The sequence below is a fragment of the Mercenaria mercenaria genome, chromosome 5 (assembly GCF_021730395.1).
Source record: "Mercenaria mercenaria strain notata chromosome 5, MADL_Memer_1, whole genome shotgun sequence".
Taxonomy (NCBI): Eukaryota; Metazoa; Mollusca; class Bivalvia; order Venerida; family Veneridae; genus Mercenaria; species Mercenaria mercenaria.
In genome coordinates this window covers 31711571-31733022 of record NC_069365.1, presented here as the reverse complement: position 1 = coordinate 31733022, position 21452 = coordinate 31711571, and the positions used below count along the sequence as shown (strand labels likewise).

Here is a 21452-nt window from a genome sequence, read left to right as displayed (position 1 = left end):
GGAATGCTATTTAGGGCTCTGTGACCTGTATGTAATTTCAGTACATTCCAGTGTTTCAGTGCCATCCGATGATTTTGTGCACTGGGAGTCTGCGTTCAGGAGTCGTTTTCGGCAGTATTTTTTGTCTGAATGCATTGTTTTGTACATGAATGCTTCATTAGCACATACAATTTATACAAGATGAGAACAACACAGGATGCCATAAAGCTGTTATGACGTCACCAAGACTATAGTACAGTCTGTTTGTCAAGTGACTACTATTAGACATTTACGGATTAAGTCTACGTGGACTGTGGACACCTAAGGCGATAGATTTTTCAAGGGGACCGTCTCTACATAGTTTAATTATATTATGCGCGATATGAAAAAGAGTTTATAACGGCAATAGGGTTTGAGTTATTATATCATCACTATGCGGTAGGTGATATAAATTTGGATGTGCCTGTTTTTAGCTCGACTTTTCGAAGAAAAAGAAGAGCTATTGCACTCGCTCCGGCGTCGGCGTCGGCGTCTCCGTTGGGTTAAAAATTTTGATAAAGTCAAATATCTCTGTTACTGTCAAAGCTATTGACTTGAAACTTAAAATATTTATTTACTATCAAAGTCTACACAAGGAAGAACAATCCCCATAACTCTGATTGAATTTTTACAGAATTATGCCCCTTTTTAATTTAGCATTTTTGGTTATAGTTTTTGATAAAGTCAAATATCTCTGTTCTATCAAAGCTATTGACTTGAAACTTATAATGGTTATTTACTATCGAAGTCTACACCAGGAGAAATAATCCCCATAACTCTGATTGAATTTTGATAGAATTATGCCCCTTTTAACTTAGAATTTTTGGTTAAAGTTTGTGATAAAGTCAAATATCTCTGTTACTATTAGCAACCACAGCTGATTTTTCAAAGTAGCTTAACCAGTGTTTTAATAACATATTCATATTCTGCTTAAATAATCAAACAAAGAACTTTTTAAATTTTTGAAATATCTTAAAAAATAAAAAAGTTATGAAGATTTGAAATTTCTTAAAAGTCATTTTTTCTGGAATTTTTCCTCTATATAAATAATAAGGAACTGATTCGCAGTCGCGGACCGTTAAAACTCCTATGTTTACATTAATGTTTGGTCTTCCACTCATTTTAAATGATAAGTAGCTGAAATTTGGCATACTTATGGTATTTTTCCTGTAGAATACATTTCTGGTGTCTGTTTTGGCATAAGGTGTATAGTTGCCTTTATATTTCACTTACAATGAGACATGGTTATGATTTTTTTTTTTTTCTAATTGTTATATCTCGACTCCAACGCTGTCCAAGTTCAAGTATGTTACCATATTCTCACTGTTTTTTTCATAAGACATACAAGACATAATGTATAGGACAAGGATTCTAAAATAAAGCATACAAAAACTAAATCTATCATTTTAATTAAGAAATTTAATGTATCAGATATTCCAGCGGACTGGCAAAATGGCTTAGACCGGTCATGACTCCAGATGTAATTCTGAAATACATAGTGTAAACTGTATCAGTATATGACTATACATTTTAAATTATTATACATATACTTTTCAAATGATTTCCTAAACAAAAAAAAATATATAATAATCATTAGACACGTGCTATGTATGAACAATACTATTGAATTGATATTTTCATTTTTTCGTACCCGTTAGGTACGAACAGGTTGAGTACGAAACGCGTATGAAAAATCGTCCTTTTATGCATTGAAATTGCGTAAGTAATAACAATTATTAACAGACTTTAATTGGAAATAAAAACACTTTCTTGGAACATTCATTTCTGGGGGCAAATCGTGACTCTTTTCCTTAAATAAGAAAATAATTCATAACGAAAGTGCAATTCCGGTCAGCTGTTCGTCAGCGTTGTTCCGACATTGAATTTTCTCAATAAATATTACTTCTGCTTCGTAGTTTCAGTCAAATATTAATATATTTTACAGACATACATATTTTCCAAATGAAAACCGGTGGAAATAGGTCTTTTTACATGATTTTCGAGCCGAATCAATCGATTTAGCGCATTGACCTAATTGATCAATTTTCCAACATGGCGGACCGCCGAGTGAAAAAAAATGGAAGCGGGGGAGTTTGAATTTAAAATGAAAATGCGGCATACTTGTAATAGGTTCCGAAACATAATTTTGGTATCAAATTAATTGTTAGGGTTTGTATTTATTAAAAATAAATGTTAATTCAGCGAATATGGTATATTTGGGCGTATTTTTCACGTCAACTTTACGGAACGATTTCTCCGGTTTGGGGGGTCGTATGCAAATTTAAGACACACCTACGTGTAGGTCGTCCAATCGGCTGTCTTCTGATACAAGTCATATGAATATTAATGAGCACTACGCGACCCGCGTTTGCATTTGAAAGGAGTACATATTGCCCGCGGCGAGTAATAAAGCAATTAACAACAAACTGTCAATAAACAGTGGCCAGATTAACTAATTACTGGGGCATCTGGAATGACTGTAAATCAGATTTATGAATGAATTATACAGTTAGAAAGATAATTTTATCACCTTTTAAATGGTAGTTTTTATATTTTTGTAGCATGACAAAAAAAGATTTTATGGGGAAAAAAATACACTAACCCCTAGAAATCACCAGAATTCCAGCTGATAAGCCATTGATTTCTTTATCAGCTGTGGTTGCTATTACTATCAAAGCTATTGACTTGAAACTTAAAATAGTTATTTACTATCGAAGTCTACACAAGGAAGAACAATCCCCATAACTCTGATTTGAATCTTTACAAAATTATGCCCCTTTTTAATTAAGAATTTTCTGTTAAATTTTATTATAAAGTCAAATATCTCTGTTACTATCAAAGCTACTGACTTGAAACTTAAAATAATTATTTACTATCGAAGTCTACACAAGGAAGAACAATCCCCATAACTCTGATTGAATTTTTACAGAATTATGCCCCTTTTTAATTTAGCATTTTTGGTTATAGTTTTTGATAAAGTCAAATATCTCTGTTCTATCAAAGCTATTGACTTGAAACTTATAATGGTTATTTACTATCGAAGTCTACACCAGGAGAAATAATCCCCATAACTCTGATTGAATTTTGATAGAATTATGCCCCTTTTAACTTAGAATTTTTGGTTAAAGTTTGTGATGAAGTCAAATATCTCTGTTACTATCAAAGCTATTGACTTGAAACTTAAAATAGTTATTTACTATCGAAGTCTACACAAGGAAGAACAATCCCCATAACTCTGATTTGAATCTTTACAAAATTATGCCCCTTTTTAATTAAGAATTTTCTGTTAAATTTTATTATAAAGTCAAATATCTCTGTTACTATCAAAGCTACTGACTTGAAACTTAAAATAATTATTTACTATCGAAGTCTACACCAGCAAAAACATTCTGCGTTACTCTGATTTGAATTTTGATAGAAATATGCCCCTTTTTAACTTAGAATTTTTGGTTAAAATTTTTGATAAAGTCAAATATCTCTGTTACTATCAAAGCTATTGACTTGAAACTTAAAATACTTATTTACTATCGAAGTCTGCACAAGGAAAATTAATCCTCATAACTCTGATTTGAATTTTTACAGAATTATGCCCCTTTTTAATTAAGAACTTTCTGTTAATTTTTTTGATCAAGTCAAATATCTTTGTTACTATCAAAGCTATTGACTTGAATCTTAAAATACTAATTTACTATTTAAGTCTACACGAGTAGAAACAATCCGCATAACCCCATAACTCTGGTTTGAATTTTGTTAGAATTATGTCCCTTTTTAACTTAGAATTTTTGGTTAAAGTTTTTGATAAAGGCAAATATCTCTGTTACTATCGAAGCTATTGACTTGAAACTTAAAATAGTTATTTACCGTCAAAGGCTTCACCAGGAGAAACTATCCGCATAACTCTAATTGAATTTTGATAGAATTATGCCCCTTTTTAACTTAGAATTTTTGGTTAAAGTTTTTGATAAAGTCAAATATCTCTGTTACTATCAAATCTATTGACTTGAAACTTAAAATAGTTATTTACTATCGAAATCTACACCAAGAAAAGCAATTCCCATAACTCTGATTGGATTTTGACAGAATTATGCCCCTTTTTAATTAAGAATTTTCTGTTAATTTTTTGATCAAGTCAAATATCTTTGTTACTATCAAAGCTATTGACTTGAATCTTAAAACACTAATTTACTATTTAAGTCTACACGCGTAGAAACAATCCCCATAACTCTGATTTGAATTTTGTTAGAATTATGTCCCATTTTTAACTTAGAATTTTTCGTTAAAGTTTTTGATAAAGGCAAAGATCTCTGTTACTATCATTTATCTAGTAAAAAAGCTGTCCATCTCTTCGTCCATCCACTACTGACAAATTAAAACAATAAAGTTATACGAATACAAAGTCTTTAACGCGGCTAATACAGAAATAACAAGTGCTCCGCCAAGCGGGGCAATATACGCCCGAAGGATTATATCAGGGGATAGGAGCAAAATTTAAAGAACTTTACTGTTGAAGCCCAAACGAATAGGACAACAAAGGGAAGAAATTCCCCGAAAAAACCATAAGTCCTCTAAAATCATTACCAGGTACAGATATGTCAAAATACACCTTAACTTTGCAGGTACCATCCATGTTGTACCACAGAAAACTGGTATCGGTTTTTTCGCTACGGCCAGTAATAAAAATGTTACAAAATAACCCATTTATAGTAACATAAAAGGGAAGTAATTCAATAAAAAAATATTGTAAGTGAACAAAAAATGGATATGCCAAATAAAACCAAGAGCACTGCAATGCAAAGCAACATAAACACAAAACAAAGTCATGTGACCTTTGACCCCTAAGTGTGACCTTGACCTTGAAGCGAGCCATGCGCTCTGCACGTCGTCTCAATGTGGTGAACATTTGTGCCAAGTTTCTTTAAAATCCTTCAAGCAGTTCGACAGTTACACATCGCACTCGAATAGTTATGTGACATTTGACCCCTTAGTGTGACATTGACCTTGTATCTAGCCATCCAAAACATGCGCTCTGCACGTCGTCTCAATGTGGTGAACATTTGTGCCAAGTTTCTTTAAAATCCTTCAAGCAGTTCAACAGTTACACATCTCACTCGAATAGTTATATGACCTTTGACCCCTTAGTGTGACATTGACCTTGTATCTAGCCATCCAAAACATGCGCTGTGCACGTCGACTCGATGTGGTGGACATTTGTGCAATGCTTCTTTAAAATCCCTCATACAGATCAAGAGTTACAGAGCGGACACGAAACAAAGTCATATGACCTTGACCCCTAAGTGTGACCTTGACCTTAAAGCAAGCCACCTGATACAGGTGCTCTGCATGTCCTCTTGATGTGGATAACATTTGTTTCAAGTTTGTTTAAAATCCTTCAAGGAGCGGAGTCGACACGAAATTGTTAACGGACAGACGGACAGACGGACAGACAGACAGACAGACAGACAGACAAACAGCCAGATGAACACCTGTGGTATCCCAAAATACGTCCCTTCGGGCGTATAATAACAACAAAGGAATGGAGACGCAAGATATTACGTTTTCTACAGTTTTCACAATGTTTTACCTGCTGACCTACATTTTGATCCCAACTGACCCTGTTTAGATTTTTTCATGTAGGACGACGACGACGATGGAATACGGATACATTGCGATCAGACTAGCTCATCTTTTCAACTTTGTCGCAGATGCGCAACTTATAATATTGAAGAACATTTCAGGAACGTGTTATGACGCTAGATCAAATACGTTTTGCGATATGTATAACAAAACATTTCTCTGGCGAACAGACGGACGGACAGACAAATCCAAATATTATCCTGTGCAGCGACATATTAAGCCAGACCTTACCATCGTTATAGGAATGTTTTCCTACCAAACATAAATTAAAATTATCATGTTGAGACGGTCCCCTTGAAAAATCGATCGTCTTAGGTGTTCACAGTCAACGTAGACTTAATCCGTAAATGTCTATTACACAGAAATCAAACTGTAAGGTTTTATTGTAATTTGTAATAAATTTCATAAAGGTTACAGCATAAAAGAAAGATTATTACAACATTGTTTGATTGTTGGGTGGAATCAGCACAGGTTATTTGTTTTTTAAAGTTACATTTTCCCCAAGAAGTCAAAAGATTCCAGATGATTTGTCCTCTGCCAGACTGTAGTGAAGATTGTTCCCTCACTAACTCTCAGCTATTTGCCTGTTTGACTTAACCAGACTAGCTTTATTGCAGGCAGACTCATTTTGTTAGTGTTTGACTCAACTGTAGCATCTGGCAGGTAAACTTGGGCCTTTTCATGTAACCAGAACATGACAGTGTGCTTTAGCCAATACACCATCTGGCAGGTAAACTTGTGCCTTAAAATATAACCAGAACACGACAGTTGATCTAGCCAATACACCATTCAGCAGGCAAACTTGTGCCTTTTAATGTAACCAGAACACGACAGTGTGATTTAGCCAATACACCATCTAGCAGGCAAACTTGTGCCTTTTAATGTAACCAGAACACGACAGTGTGATTTAGCCAATACACCATCTAGCAGGCAAACTTGTGCCTTTTAATGTAACCAGAACACGACAGTGTGATTTAGCCAATACACCATCTAGCAGGCAAACGTAACCAGAACATGACAGTGTGATTTAGCCAATACACCATCTAGCAGGCAAACGTAACCAGAACATGACAGTGTGATTTAGCCAATACACCATCTAGCAGGCAAACGTAACCAGAACATGACAGTGTGATTTAGCCAATACACCATCTAGCAGGCAAACGTAACCAGAACATGACAGTGTGATTTAGCCAATACACCATCTAGCAGGCAAATTTGTGCATCTTAATGGAAACCAGACATAGCAGTCTGACAGTGAGTGTGATAATACCATTATACTATCAAACAGATACAGTGACCCAGAACAGTTAAACTGTTTCTGGATGATAACTCGAGAACGCTTGGGCCTAGGATTATGAAAGTTGAAGGTAGGTGTTGGTCATGACCAGCAGATGACCTCTATAGCTTTTGAGGTAAGTAGGTCAAAGGTCAAGGTCACAGTGACTTGGAACATTTAAACCATTTCCGGACAATAACTTGAGAATGCTTGGGCCTAAGATCACGAAACATGATAGGATGATCATGACCAGCAGATGACCCCTGTTGATTTGGTCAGTAGGTCAAAGGTTAAGGTCACAGTGACCCAGAACACTTAAACCATTTCTGGACAATAACTTGAGAACACTCGGGCTTAGGATCACGAAACTTGATAGGGAGGTTGATCTTGACCAGCAGATGACTCCTATTGATTTTCAGGTCAGTAGTCAAAGGTCAAGGTCACATTGACCCAGAACAGTGGAACCTTTTTTGGCCAGATAACTAGAGAATGCTTTGGTCTAAGATCACACTTGATACGAATGTCACTTATGACCCATAATCATTGGTTTTAGGTCAGTACGTCAAACGCCCAGTGCACATATAATTTCTGTTCCTTGTGCAGTTACTGAATGCATCAAGGGGGCATTTCGTGTTCTATGAGCTCTTGTTTTGTTTCATTTTAGGTAGCTTGGGTCAAGGTCGGATCACTGCAACATTCTGTGATTATATTATTACCCAGTACACCATCAGCAAATACACTGCATTGTTTTTTTTTAACCAGACCACTGCTGCAGTCTGTGTCTCATTAAGCCATCGAACAGGTAGACTTGGTTGTCTTATTGTAACCTTAACTGTGTTACTGTCTCCATAAACATAAGGAATCATGGAAGAACATCAAAACAACAACATGTGATATGTAGTATGAGAAGTTTTATTGCTAACACAACAATTCTTATTTTAATTATAAATTATTCATAATTCTTAACAACTTACATAAATATTTCTTTGTGAATTTTAAGCTCAAATTAATTTACATTTATTTCATTTCAGTAGCAGTACTTAAAAATTTGGTTTATACGTATACTCAAGACCTTCATTGCTTTCATCCCTGGGCATCTTTATCAAAATACTGAACTAAAGTGACTGACACAAAGCAATAATCGGCAGAATCAAACTGACTTAGTGCCATTTAATGGAGTCAGTCTTGTACTTTTAAAAATAGACATTATTACGTCTCCTTGCTTTAAAACTACTGAAACTGTACATAGGTAAAGAAGCATATACAACAGTTTACTACTGAGGCAACTATTGATGGTTATTAAATGATTGTTTTACTTAAGAAATAATAAGTTCCCAAACATGGTTTATCGTAGAATAACCCGTTTTGAGTTCTAATGCGTAACAATATATCACAAAGGCCGTAGGCCTGAGATATATTGTTTCGCATTAGAACGAAAAACTCTGGTTATTCTACGATAAATCACACTTGGGAACTTGTTATTTCGATTCTAACACGACATACTAGTATCAACAGTGTTAGAAAAAATGGTAACTACTTTTTACGACCGTGCTATGCACCTGGATCGGATGACGTCATTGCATGCGAGTGGTTTATTGCAGAATAACCCCGAGATAGATTTTGCTCTACATGTATGTAGGTTATTTGCTGGTCGTGTTAGAATGTTAAATTAGGCCAACTTATATGGATATTACAATTTTATACCAAGTCAACATGTATTTCTTAAAATATGCAGCACTAAAATGTTAATGATTTTAAAGCTATTGGTATTTATTCTTTACCTCTTTTTTCCCTAAGATGTTTTTTTTATGTATTTGCATTACATAACCATATAAAGCCTGTATTTCAGGTTCTTAGAAACATCTCCAACACCCACCAAACTTACATGTATGTAGAACAAGAGGGTCATGAGGCCCTTTGTTGCTCATCTGACCTATACCATTGGACCTTGCTTCTAACCAAGTTTTGTGAACATCTTCCTAGTGGTTTATGAGGTTTTCTCTATTTTAGTACTGACTACCCCTTAAAGTTCTCAAGGTAAACACTTTGATTCATCTTGAGACGGGTCCATACAAGAATGCTACAGGCCAAGTTTGGTGGGGACCTAAGAAGCAGCTCTTGAGAAGAAGATGTTTAACTACTACATTAAGCTTTGAGACCTTGTAAGGGATTATGGTGAACCATTTGAACAAACTTGAAAAAGGTCCAAAAATGGATGCTACAGACTTGGTGAAGATCCAAGAAAAGTTGTAAATGGGTAAGGATGAACGTTTGAACAAACTTCAGACAGGTCCAAACAAGAATGCTACCAACCAAATTTGGTTGGGACCTGAGAAGCAGTTGAACTTCATAAAAAGAAGTTTTTTAACTTGGGACCCTAATAGAGGTGTAATGGAACCAGTTAAAGGGAATTCCTATAGTTTTTTATGCGCATCTTTCTGCGCAGCCGACACTTTCTATGGAAAACTGAACTGAAGTCAACATTTGTTGAAACATGTTACAGACAATCTTAAATATGAGGAATTTTGAATGAAATAACATTTTTGGTAAGTTATATCAGTAATCAAATGTTGATACTGGTTTATGTTGTATTGACAAGTATCATGCCTGACAGGTATCTTGCTAATTTTGTGGTTGTGTTTTCACATCGCATTTTAGTACAAAGACAGTGTTGTTCATATAATGAAAGATAACTGACTTAGTACTGATAAGACAATATCACCTTTCAGATTATTTAGTATTCAATTATAGAAAAAATTAAGAATTTTTAAAACTTTTTTTAAACTTTTAGCAGACATACATGTAATCAATTTGGCCAGGTTCGCGCCATTTCCGTCCGAACAGGTGTTGTATTCTAGTGGTCTTAACATAAAATTTAGCCTGGTGACCCATATATTTTTAGCCATTTTTATGCTCACAATACAATTATCTATACACAAGAAGAAAAAGAAAAATTTCTATGAAAGAGTTTTTTCAAAATTAAAAAAAAATATTCTTCACTATGGGTATTTTTCATTGAAAAAAGTTCACAAAAGTAAATATGAAACAATATTTTTTTTCATTTGTACCTATAATTGTAAGGATAGAGTATTACAAATATGACTATGATATCAAATAAGTATATAACAAGAGCTCGTCGAACACGAAATGCCCCCCTTGATGCATTTAGTAATTGCACAAGGAACAGAAATTATATGCTCACTGTAAACAAAAGTACTACCATTCTGGTTTAATCTGACCTTGACCTTTAACCTATTAACCTAACAAGAGATTACAGATTGATCTTGGCGCCATCCACTGAGCCATTTTTGAATGTTCCAAATTTCAAGACTAGCTCAAGGTCAAAATCAAGGTCAAATTTCATTTAGGTACAAAACAATGTGTACGTGGTCCAAATTTGAAAGCGGTGGCTTGAGAAATGTGAAAGCAGGTCACTAGATCAATTTCAAGGTAAAGTTCATTTCGGTAAACAGAACTGTGCATGTGCTTCAAATTTGGAGGCTGTAGCTTGAGAAATGTGAAAGCAGGTAATAGATAAAAATCAATGTAAAATTTCAATTCAGAACACAAAAATATGCACGCAGTCCAAATTTGAAGCCTGTACCTTCAAAAATGTGAAAGTAGGTCACTAGGTCAATCTTAAGATCAAAGTTCATTTCAGTACACAAAACTATGCATGTGGTTCAAATTTGAAGGATGTAGCTTGAGAAATGTGAAAGTAGGTCACTAGGTCAAAATCAAGGTCAAATTTTATTTCGGAACACAAAACTATGCAAGTGGTCCAAATTTGAAGCCTGTACCTTCAGAAATGTGAAAGTAGGTCACTAGGTCAATCTCAAGATCAAAGTTCATTTCTGTACACAAAAGTATGCAAGTGGTTCAAATTTGAAGGCTGTAGCTTGAGAAATGTGAAACTAGGTCACTAGGTCAAAATCAAGGTCAAATTTTATTTTGGAACAAAAAAATATGCATGTGGTCCAAATTTGAAACCTGTACCTTCAAAAATGTGAAAGTAGGTCACTAAGTCAATAACACGGTCAAAGTTTTTTTCAGTACACAAACCTATGCATATGGTCTAAATTTGAAGGCTGTAGGTACAGAAATGTGAAAGTAGGTCACTAGGTCAAGATCAAGGTCAACTCATGTCAAGGTTCATCTTGCCACTCAAAACTATACATGTGGTCCAAATTTGAATGATGTAAGTTATGGACATGAAGATTCTAAGTTTTTCCCTATATAAGTCTATATGAACCATTTGACCTCTGAGGCAGGGCCATATTTCACCCGAGAGGGATAACTTGAACAAACTTGGTAGAGAACCACTAAATGATGCTACATTAAAAATACCAAAGCCATAGACTTTGCGGTTTGGACAAGAAGATTTTCAAAGTTTTTCCCTATATAAGTATATGTAAACCATGTGACCCCCAGGGCGGAGCCATATTTGACCCTAGGGGAATAATTTGAATAATCTTAGTAGAGGATCACTAGATGATGTCATATACAAAATATCAAAGCCCTAGGCCCTGTGGTTTTGGACAAGAGGTTTTTCAAAGTTTTTTTCCTATATAAATCTATATAAACCATGTGACCCTAGGGGTGGGGCCATATTTGACCTCAGGGAAATAATCTGAACAATCTTGGTAGAGGACCACTAGATTTTGCTACATACCAAATATCAAAGCCCTAGGCCCTATGGTTTTGGACAAGAAGATCAGAAACCATTTAACTGTTCCTGGCCAGTGTGACCTTGACCTTTGACTTAATGACCTCAAAATCAATAGGGGTCATCTGCTGGTCATGGCCAACCTAACTATCAATTTTCCTGACACTAGGCCCAAGCGTTCTTGAGTTATTGCCTGGAAACCATTTTACTGTTCCTGGTTACTGTGACCTTGACCTTTGACATACTGACCTCAAAATCAATAGGGGTCACCTGCTGGTCATGACCCACCTCACTATCAACTTTCGTGACCCTAGGCCTAAGCGTTCTCGAGTTATCATCCAGAAACTGTTTTACTGTTCAGGGTCACTGTGACCTTGACCTTTAACATACTGACCTCAAAATCAATAGGGGTCATCTGCTGGTCATTACCAACCTCCCTATCAACTTTCATGATCCTAGGCCCAAGTGTTCTTGAGTTATCATCCGGAAACCGTTTTACTGTTCAGGGTCACTGTGACCTTGACCTTTAACATACTGACCTCAAAATCAATAGGGGTCATCTGCTGGTCATTATCAACCTCCCTATCAACTTTCATGATCCTAGGCCCAAGTGTTCTTGAGTTATCATCCGGAAACCGTTTTACTATTCAGGGTCACTGTGACCTTGACCTTTGAAATACAGACCTCAAAATCAATAGGGGTCATCTACTGGTGATGACCAACCTCCCTATCAACTTTCATGATCCTAGGCCCAAGCGTTCTTGAGTTATCATCCGGAAACGGATAGGTCTACATTCCGACCGTCCGACAGACCGACCGACCGACCGACCTACCGACCGACATCTGCAAAACAATATACCTTTTTCAAAGGGGGGCATAATAAAATCTGTAAAAAGAAAAAAACGTATTATGCTGCCTGGATGTATATTTTGGTTGGTATTTATAAAAAAGCAGAAAATTATGAAAATGTTGAAAAATCGCTGGCAGTTTCAGCAACAGTGGGTGTGTTCAAAACAATTTTTCACAAAAACAAGCCTGGTGACCTATTGTTTTTATTTGTTCATTGTTTTCAGCACAAATTTTCCTATCATATATGTGAATATAAAAAAATTCTATGAAAGGAAAAAAACTATAGGAATTCTCTTTAAACTAACTTGAAAGAGGTCAAAAAATAGATGCTACAGACCAAGTCTGGTGAAGATCCAACAAGTGGGTAATGAGAAAGATTCAGAAAGGTGTTTTTTTTTTCATCTCTGGAAGTCCCTGAAACCTTTGAACAAACTTGAGAGAGGTCCATAAATGAATGCTAGACCAAGTTTGGTGGGAACTAAGAAGCAGTTCATGGGAAGTTTTTTGAATTTCTATATTTATATTATTTACCTTTGATACTCTATAAAGGGTGAAGTGGAACCATTTGATCTAACTTTAAAAAGGTCCAAAATGCAGACCAAGAATGGTGAATATCAAAGAAGTGGGTAATAAGAAAAGTCGTTTAAATGTTTTCTGCCTTCATCTCTAGAAGTCCCTGAAATGGATAAGGCTGAATCTTTGAACAAAATCTCAATAATACAGAATTGTTCACTGAATATTGGAGGGAAAATTTTGGATATACCACTATACACTATCAAGAGGTCTGTGTACAAATACAGTAATTGGAGAAAGACTTTGATACCTGTGTTCAGAAGAGAAAAATTTGGATATAACCACTGTACACTTGAGGGAACATTTGTATATAACCACAGTATATCGGAGGGAATATCTGGATATAACAACAGTATACTGGAAGAAACATCTTGACCACATTTGTATGTAGCAACAGTATACTGGAAGAAACATCTTGACCACATTTGTATGTAGCAACAGTATACTGGAAGGAACATCTGGGGGTTATCAAAATATACTGGATGAAAAATTTAGATAAAACTGCTGTATATTCCAAGGAAACTTTGATGTATAATCACTGTATACTGGAGGGGACATTTGGGGTGATTAGAATATACTGGTGGAAGAATTTGGATAAAACTGCTGTATATTCCATGGAAATGTTGATGTATAACTAATGTTTACTGGCGGGAACATTTGGGGGTTGATTAGAATATACTGGTGAAAGAATTTGGATAAAACTGCTGTATATTCCATGGAAACATTGATGTATAACTACTGTTAACTGGAGGGAACACCTGGGGGTGATTAGAATATACTGGTGGAAGAATTTGGATAAAACTTCTGTATATTCCATGGAAACTTTGATGTATAACCACTGTATACTGAAGGGAACATTTGGGGGTGATTAAAATATACTGGTGAAAGAATTGGATAAAACTGCTGCACATTCCATGGACACTGATATATACCCACTGTATACTGGAGGGAACATTTGGGGGTGATTAAAATATACTGGTGAAAGAATTTGATAAAACTGCTGTATATTCCATGGAAACTTTTATGTATACCCACTGTATACTGGAGGGAACATTTTGGGATGATTAAAATATACTGGTGGAAGAATTTGGATAAAACTACTGTATATTCCATGGAAACTTTGACGTATAACCACTGAATACTGGAGGGAACATTTGGGGGTGATTAAAATATACTGGTGAAAGAATTTGGATAAAACTGCTGTATATTCCATGGAAACTTTGATGTATAACCACTGAATACTTGAGGGAACATTTGGGAGTGATTAGAATATACTGGTGGTAGGATTTGGAAAAAATCACTGTATATTTCATGGAAACTTTGATGCATAACCACTGAATACTGAAGGGAACATTTGGGGGTGATTAGAATATACAGGTGGAAGAATTTGGATAAAACTGCCGATATTCCATGGAAACTTTGATGTATAACTACTGTTTACTGGAGGGAACATTTGGGGATGATTAGAATATGCTGGTGGGAGGATTTGGATAAAACTGCTGTATATTCCATGGAAACTTTGATGTATAACCACTGTTTACTAGAGGGAACATTTGGGGGTGATTAAAATATACTGGTGGAAGAATTTGGATAAAACAGCTGTATATTCCATGGACACTTTGATGTATAACCACTGTTTACTAGAGGGAACATTTGGGGGTGATTAAAATATACTGGTGGAAGAATTTGGATAAAACTGCTGTATATTCCATGGAAACTTTGATGTATAACCACTGAATACTGGAGGGAACATTGGGTGGGGGTGATTAAAATATACTGGTGGAAGAATTTGGATAAAACTGCTGTATATTCCATGGACACTGATAAATACCCACTGTATACTGGAGGGAACATTTGGGGGTGATTAAAATATACTGGTGGAAGAATTTGGATAAAACTGCTGTATATTCCATGGAAACTTTGATGTAGTACCACTGTTTACTGGAGGGGACATTTGGGGTGATTAAAATATACTGGTGGAAGAATGTGGATAAAACAGCTGTATATTCCATGGAAACTTTGATGTATAACCACTGAATACTGGAGGGAACATTTGGGCGTTGATTAAAATATACTGGTGGAAGAATTTGGATATAACCACAATAAATTAGAATTTAAAGGAATCAGTGGATCCTATGAGGAAAATATACACAAAATTGTTAAATGCGATAATCTTAAATACTTAACCAGGACTTTATTCATAACTGACACGAATATGCAGATATTTTAGGGTCCCATTGATAGAAGATATTTCTAACAATCTAAGAACAAAAATTCTAAAATATTTGGACTATAACAATATATACAAATACATGTGATGATATTATAAAATAGCTCCCAAATTTTCAAATTTAAACAAAACATAATAAATAATTTTCTTTAAAAGATACCGAGAAAACCATTATATTTGTGTTGTTAATATGTATAACTGGCAACCTATACACAGAAACTAGACAAATTTACCTTGGTCCAGTATTCATTAATGCTCTGAGGTAGAAATAGAAGATTCATACAGAAAACATTATTGTGTTTTCTATTCTGAGAAGGTACATTTATTATTTTTATGTAAATTGTCCTGAATAAGTGTCATGAGGCTCTAAATCGCTCACCTGACAAAACCTTTTGATCTGGATTTCCAATTTTTAGCTCAGTCAGCCCCTAAAAAGGGTCAAGAAAAACCAGTAACTTAAGAGGTCAGTACAAGGATGCTACAAACCAAGTTTCTAGCTCTGGTGACCTGTAAGGGGTTAAATGCAACCATTTGAACAACCTTAAGAGAAGTCCATATAAGGATACTACAAACCAAGTACTATGAAGATCCATCAAGCAGATTTACTTTCTATTTCTAGCTCTGGAGACCTGTAAGGGGTCAACTGTAACCATATGAACAACCTAGAGTGAGGTCCACACAAGTGCTCTACAGACCAAACTTGATAAAGATACAATAAACAGTTTACAAAAAGAAGTCATTTACAGGTTTTTCAGTTCTAACTTTGGCAGGCCAAGCGAGACCATCTAAACGTCACTGATAGAGTGCTATACAAGTATGCTACAACATACCAAGTTTTATGAAGATCCATGGAAACTGTACATGAGAAGTTGTTTTAAGGTCTTTATCCTTTTAGCTCTGGCAGCCCCTAAAATAGGTTGAGTGGAACAAAATGATTAAATTTTAAAGAGGTCCTTACAAGGTGTGGTCACAGTCACAATGCTTCTGACCAAGTTTGGTTTAATTCTGATCATTGGTTTCAGAAGTTACAATGTTGATGCAGGACATTAGAATACAGACCAATACCACTTACATAAACAGATTTGTTCAGGTGAGCCAATAAAGTCACAACATTTACAAACAGCAATGCTGCACTTCAAGGTTGTATACTGGCATACTTTGTTTAAAAAATCTTTTTTCCAAAATCTTCAAAGGTTTTTATTTATCATATCATGTTTAGAAAGTGTGTAAAAATATAAAATTTTGGAAAAAAAACATTCACAAAGCAAGTCTTAGCTCAAGTCTTTGAACAGCAGATCATTCCTGGCTCAGTTCTCTGTTCTGAAATATGTCCACTAAAAATGTCCTTAAGACAGCTTTGAAAATCTGGGATATAATTTATAAATATGTTAAATGGTAACATTCTAATAACATGAATACATTTTTAGTATTGTTTCAAAGTAAATGAAAGCCCTTCATCATGTAACATTATGATAATATAATATAATAAAAACATGAAGTAACATGGAATACAGTTAAACCTGATCTAAAGACCACCTCTGAACAGTGACCACCTGACTGTTGAGACAGCTATGCTTCCATATTCTAACATTTACAATGTACTATATCTGTGAATAAAAAATACCTGCCAATAACAACCACTTTTTGTCTCTCCCAAGGGTGGTCCTTACAAACAGGTTTGACCATATAAGAATGGTTGTCATCACTGTAAATTACAGGATGTGGATAGAAATTACAAACATGAAAAGTTGATGAGGATGTCAGAGATCAGAAATGGGCTATAATAAATTACAACATACACGTGATGATAAATAGGAAAAACAATTAGAATCTAATCGCAAAATAAAGCAATTCTGCTATGGGGTCTAAATTCTTTATTCTGCTAAAACAAAACTATAAACCATACATCATTCAGGTCTACAGGGGTGATAGGTTTTTCATGTTGTCTGGAGATATCTTTGTTAATTCTAGTAATAAGGCCCAAAATGTATTTTTCACAAGAAAATTCTTGCGTAAAAAGTATTCTCATGAACTTTTGAAATTTTTACAAGAACATTGTCCTTTAATGCTAACTAAAACTTCCTGATCATTTTAAAAGAATGCTTAAGAGAATGAGTTAAAAAGTATTGGCTGAACTCATCTACAATAAAAAAAATTATTGATATAATAATTCATGTTTTGAAAATCTAAAAATGCCTTATTCACCCCATTTTTTACAATGATATATGTTGTTTTTTTATGAAGTATTTGAAATGAAATTGCCAAAGAAAAGGCAGATCAAAAGTACTGGATAACTGAGGACAATGTTACTGAATCAGAAGTATAACATAATATTATAACACAGATGGAGAAAGGTTTCAAAGATGGTAGTCTATGTTTTCCTGTACTAAGAACTGGCTCATTCATCATAAACATATCAGTCTGTGGCCAAATACAAGGTTACAAAACTGAGAATAGTTACCAGCCATCTGATTGGATGTTTCTGACTAAAGTCTCTTATGACTGACCAATCTGGTATAATAATAATTCCTTTTTTACACAAAAATGTCTTCAGAAAATATCACTTGTTTTCAATTGGAATGCTTTATATTAAATAAATCAAACTTTAGTATTAATATTAAGAAATTGTAAAAGGTAATTTTTGTTTTCAAATATTTAACGTTGGAATATAAAAGTCATTTGTTTCTTCCAAAAGCAATGTGACCTATCATTATTTCTATGCATTTTAAAAAATTGCAATGTTCTTGATGTAGGGATTTATTTTGAAGAAAATCTCCCTGTACATTTCTTATAACAATTATTTGTTCAACAGCTGGACAGAATCAGTTTCCGGACAAATAAAATTACCACATAGGATTAAAATTACTGTCTGTTATGACTCCATCTAAGACCCTCCGAAACACAGTATTTATGTAAGTAGATAGTACTGGTTAGTTTTGCAGAGGTAGTAAGAGGTGAAACAAAACATCAGATTCTGTCTGGCTACTGGTTCCTTAAGCCAATTAACTTAGGCATTTTCGCTTAAAAAGTGGATTAAATCATTTTCAACTTGTTCCCATGTTTTAATATTTCTACTTCTTGTGTAATCTGCTTAAGTATGGAGATAAATTCTATTAGCAACTTATAGAAAGCAAAGACTAAATTTCAAAATGAGATAAAATCATTTTGGGCAATACTGCTCATTTTGGTAGTTTTGCATTTGTAAAAAAAAAATGAGCATGTAATAAACTTAAAATGAACACCATAACCTATTCCTTTTCTTTGGCTATTTTAATTCTTTCACTGGAGCCGAAAAATGAACAAAATTTTAGAAAATTCTGTCTATCACAAGGAATCTGTCAAATGTGCCTATAAAGTAAGCGGAGCATAATGATGTCTAACAGACTGACTGGACCGTAAGAATAGCTCCAATAACCAACATCTTACAGTAAAACCAGTAACATCCAATCAGCAACTAAAGATTTTCAAATGGTTCAAATTTGTATATTATGCCAGTTCTGTGAATCTATTAAGGTAATTTATTATATGGTAAATATGGGGGTTACTAATAGTAACCCTGCAATTTTACTTAGTAAGTTATAAACAGATTATTGATCACTACTGACTTCCTAATGAATTAAGAAATTGCCTTTGCTTTGTTGTGCTCTGTAACTGCAAAACTTAAATCTATTAGGTCAAAACCTGACCTAGATCTATAACCTTTTCTTAAAATGAGGTGTTCTTTATAAAATAGGATGGCCACAAAGGCTCTGTTCGCTCGCCTGACCTAATCTTTATGAGACCAATGAGACCCAGATTTCAATAAGTTTAACATTCTGACATGGTTCATGTAGATCCAGTAGAAACTTTCTGAGTTTTGTTTGGTTTAATATTGCACCAGTACAATTTAGGTTATATGGTGACTTTCCAGCCTGTTAAAGTGGAGGAAGTTCCAAAGTGCCCATCCAATATAAGCATTATTGGAAGTACTGGTTAGCACCTTGGTAGATTCAACAACCTTCTTCAAGCCAGCTGGATAGACATGAAAGAATTCTACACTGTAAGTAAGGTTTAGTAGAAAACGTGACCTACAGAGTATTTACAACTCCTTCCGACCCAGTGACCTATATTTTTAGCCTAGATGACCCATGCATTTTCTAACCTGAACAAGATTAAAGAAAAATAAACATTCTGACCATGTTTCATGAAGAATTATTTTGAAAATGTGATCTCTGAAGAGTTAATAAGTTTGTTTTTTATATATATTTTTACCTGGTGACCTAGTTTTTGACCGCAGATGACTAAGTTTCATACTTGACCTAGATTTTATTTAACAGATACACTGACTATTCTTCACACAGATTAGGTAGAAAATGTCACCTCTGGAGTGTGTTTCAAGGTTTTTTTGTGAATTAACGTAATGACCTTGTTTGTGCATAAAGGATTATGCAGTTTAAAAATTGACCTTGATTTATTAAGATCAAGTTATATATGAGGCATTTCAAGTCATAATGAAGTTTTTCTAAGATTTTACCCGGTGACTTAAGTTTTTGGCCTCAGATGACCCAGCTGAAACCTCGGCCATGCTTTGTAAAGACAAACATGCTGACAAATTTTCACAAAGTGTTTATAAAGATCAGGTGGAAAGTATGGCCTCAAGGGTTTTCTATTATTTGATGCAGTGATCTTAAGTTTTTGATCCCTAGAGACCCAGTATCAAACTTGCCCTTGCTTTTATTGAGGCAAACATTGGAACTAAATTTCTTCAATATTAGGCTAAATTGCCATCAATAGAATTGTTAGCAAAGCATGACAATGGAGGACAGACACAGGGTGATCACAACAGATTTCCTTGACCAACAATGGAGGAAAGACACAGGGTGATCACAACAGCTTTCCTTGACCAACAATGGAGGACAGACACAGGGTGATCACAACAGCTTTTCCTGGCCACCTTTTTCTCATATATGAAAGCTACAGAGCGAAACTCCTAATAACACTGTTCCTTATAAAGGAAGTTTACTTTGATAACAGCTGCGTGCATCAGTAATAATCTAAACAGCCTGGCCTGTAATGTTTTTGTCTGACAATATTTTAGAACATGAATACTAACGCCTAAAGCTGTAACTATCTGAAATATGTTCCCAATGTCAATAGATGATCATCTGTTATAACAACAGCAAGTCATACATAGTTAAATTTAACTCGTTTTACTGGTGCATGTGTTTTATTTTTTTTGGACTTGGATTCCAGTAAAAATCCTATTGCCTTTTCTAAACTTTCACTTTGAGCTGGTTTAACCTTACTGTTACCAGTCACCATATTGTACTGTACAGCACTGACATCTTCTGTAACAACTTGGCAACTGATGTCCGTTTCTAATTCACATGTCTCTTTCTGAAAGCCTTGTGTATCATCCTTAACAGATCCACAAACATTGACTGGTAAACTATTCATCTCTAACCCATCCAAGTCTATATCACTATAACAAAAACTAGAATTCTGAGCACCAGTCTTGTTTTCCTCAACCCAAGGTGAAAGAAGAGTAGCAGAATTACTAGATTCCTCAGAACTCTGTGCAATATCAGCCAGAGTTTCTATCTTTTTACCAGCACTTGACCTACGTATATTGGCATCTACCATACTTTCTCGGCGACTCTCTGATTCTTCTTCAATTGTTTCAGGTATGTCTTTTGAGCAGCCCATGCTGACAGGTGTTGGTCTGAAAGAGCTAAGTACATCAGGTCCTAGGCTGCTTATATTGTTCTTTTGTTCACTTCCCAAGCTGTTTGTCACATCCACAAGGCTGCTCATAGTAAATGACTTTTTCAAGCTTTCTAATGAGCGCCTGTGATTTTTTCTTCTTGATAATCTACGATCTGAAAAATAAGTTGAAAAACAATGTGAGAGTTCATCATTGTTTTCTAGGTTAAATATTCATTTTTTAAACTGAATGTTTTAACTTAAGCATTTCTAATAATCTGAAACATTTAGTATTCCATTATGAAATTTCATAATAAAATTCGTATGATTCCACAATTATGTTAAAGTAATTAAAATGGATCTAAACAGAACAAGAACTGTTTGTAAAACACATATGCCAAAGGCTACTTTTTGTGTAATTTTCAGTCTTCAGTATGGTGTGACATTTACCTTTGACCTAATAACCTTAAAAAACACATGCAATAAAGCTTCATGATCAATGGTCTAAGCTTTTTCCAGCTAAA

At 34.8% G+C, this 21452-nt stretch overlaps 1 protein-coding gene across 1 annotated transcript in view; it reads right to left on the bottom strand.

Annotated features, from left to right (window-relative positions):
* Window positions 1-20137: 20137 nt before the first annotated feature.
* The window catches only part of LOC123556865 (transient receptor potential-gamma protein-like), a 42881-nt gene continuing 41566 nt past the window's right edge, over window positions 20138-21452 (bottom strand). Inside the window, exon 9 of the mRNA XM_053543089.1 lies at window positions 20138-21104. Coding sequence (XP_053399064.1) covers window positions 20410-21104 — 695 coding nt within the window. The 3' untranslated portion in view covers window positions 20138-20409. The remainder of the gene's footprint in view (window positions 21105-21452) is intronic.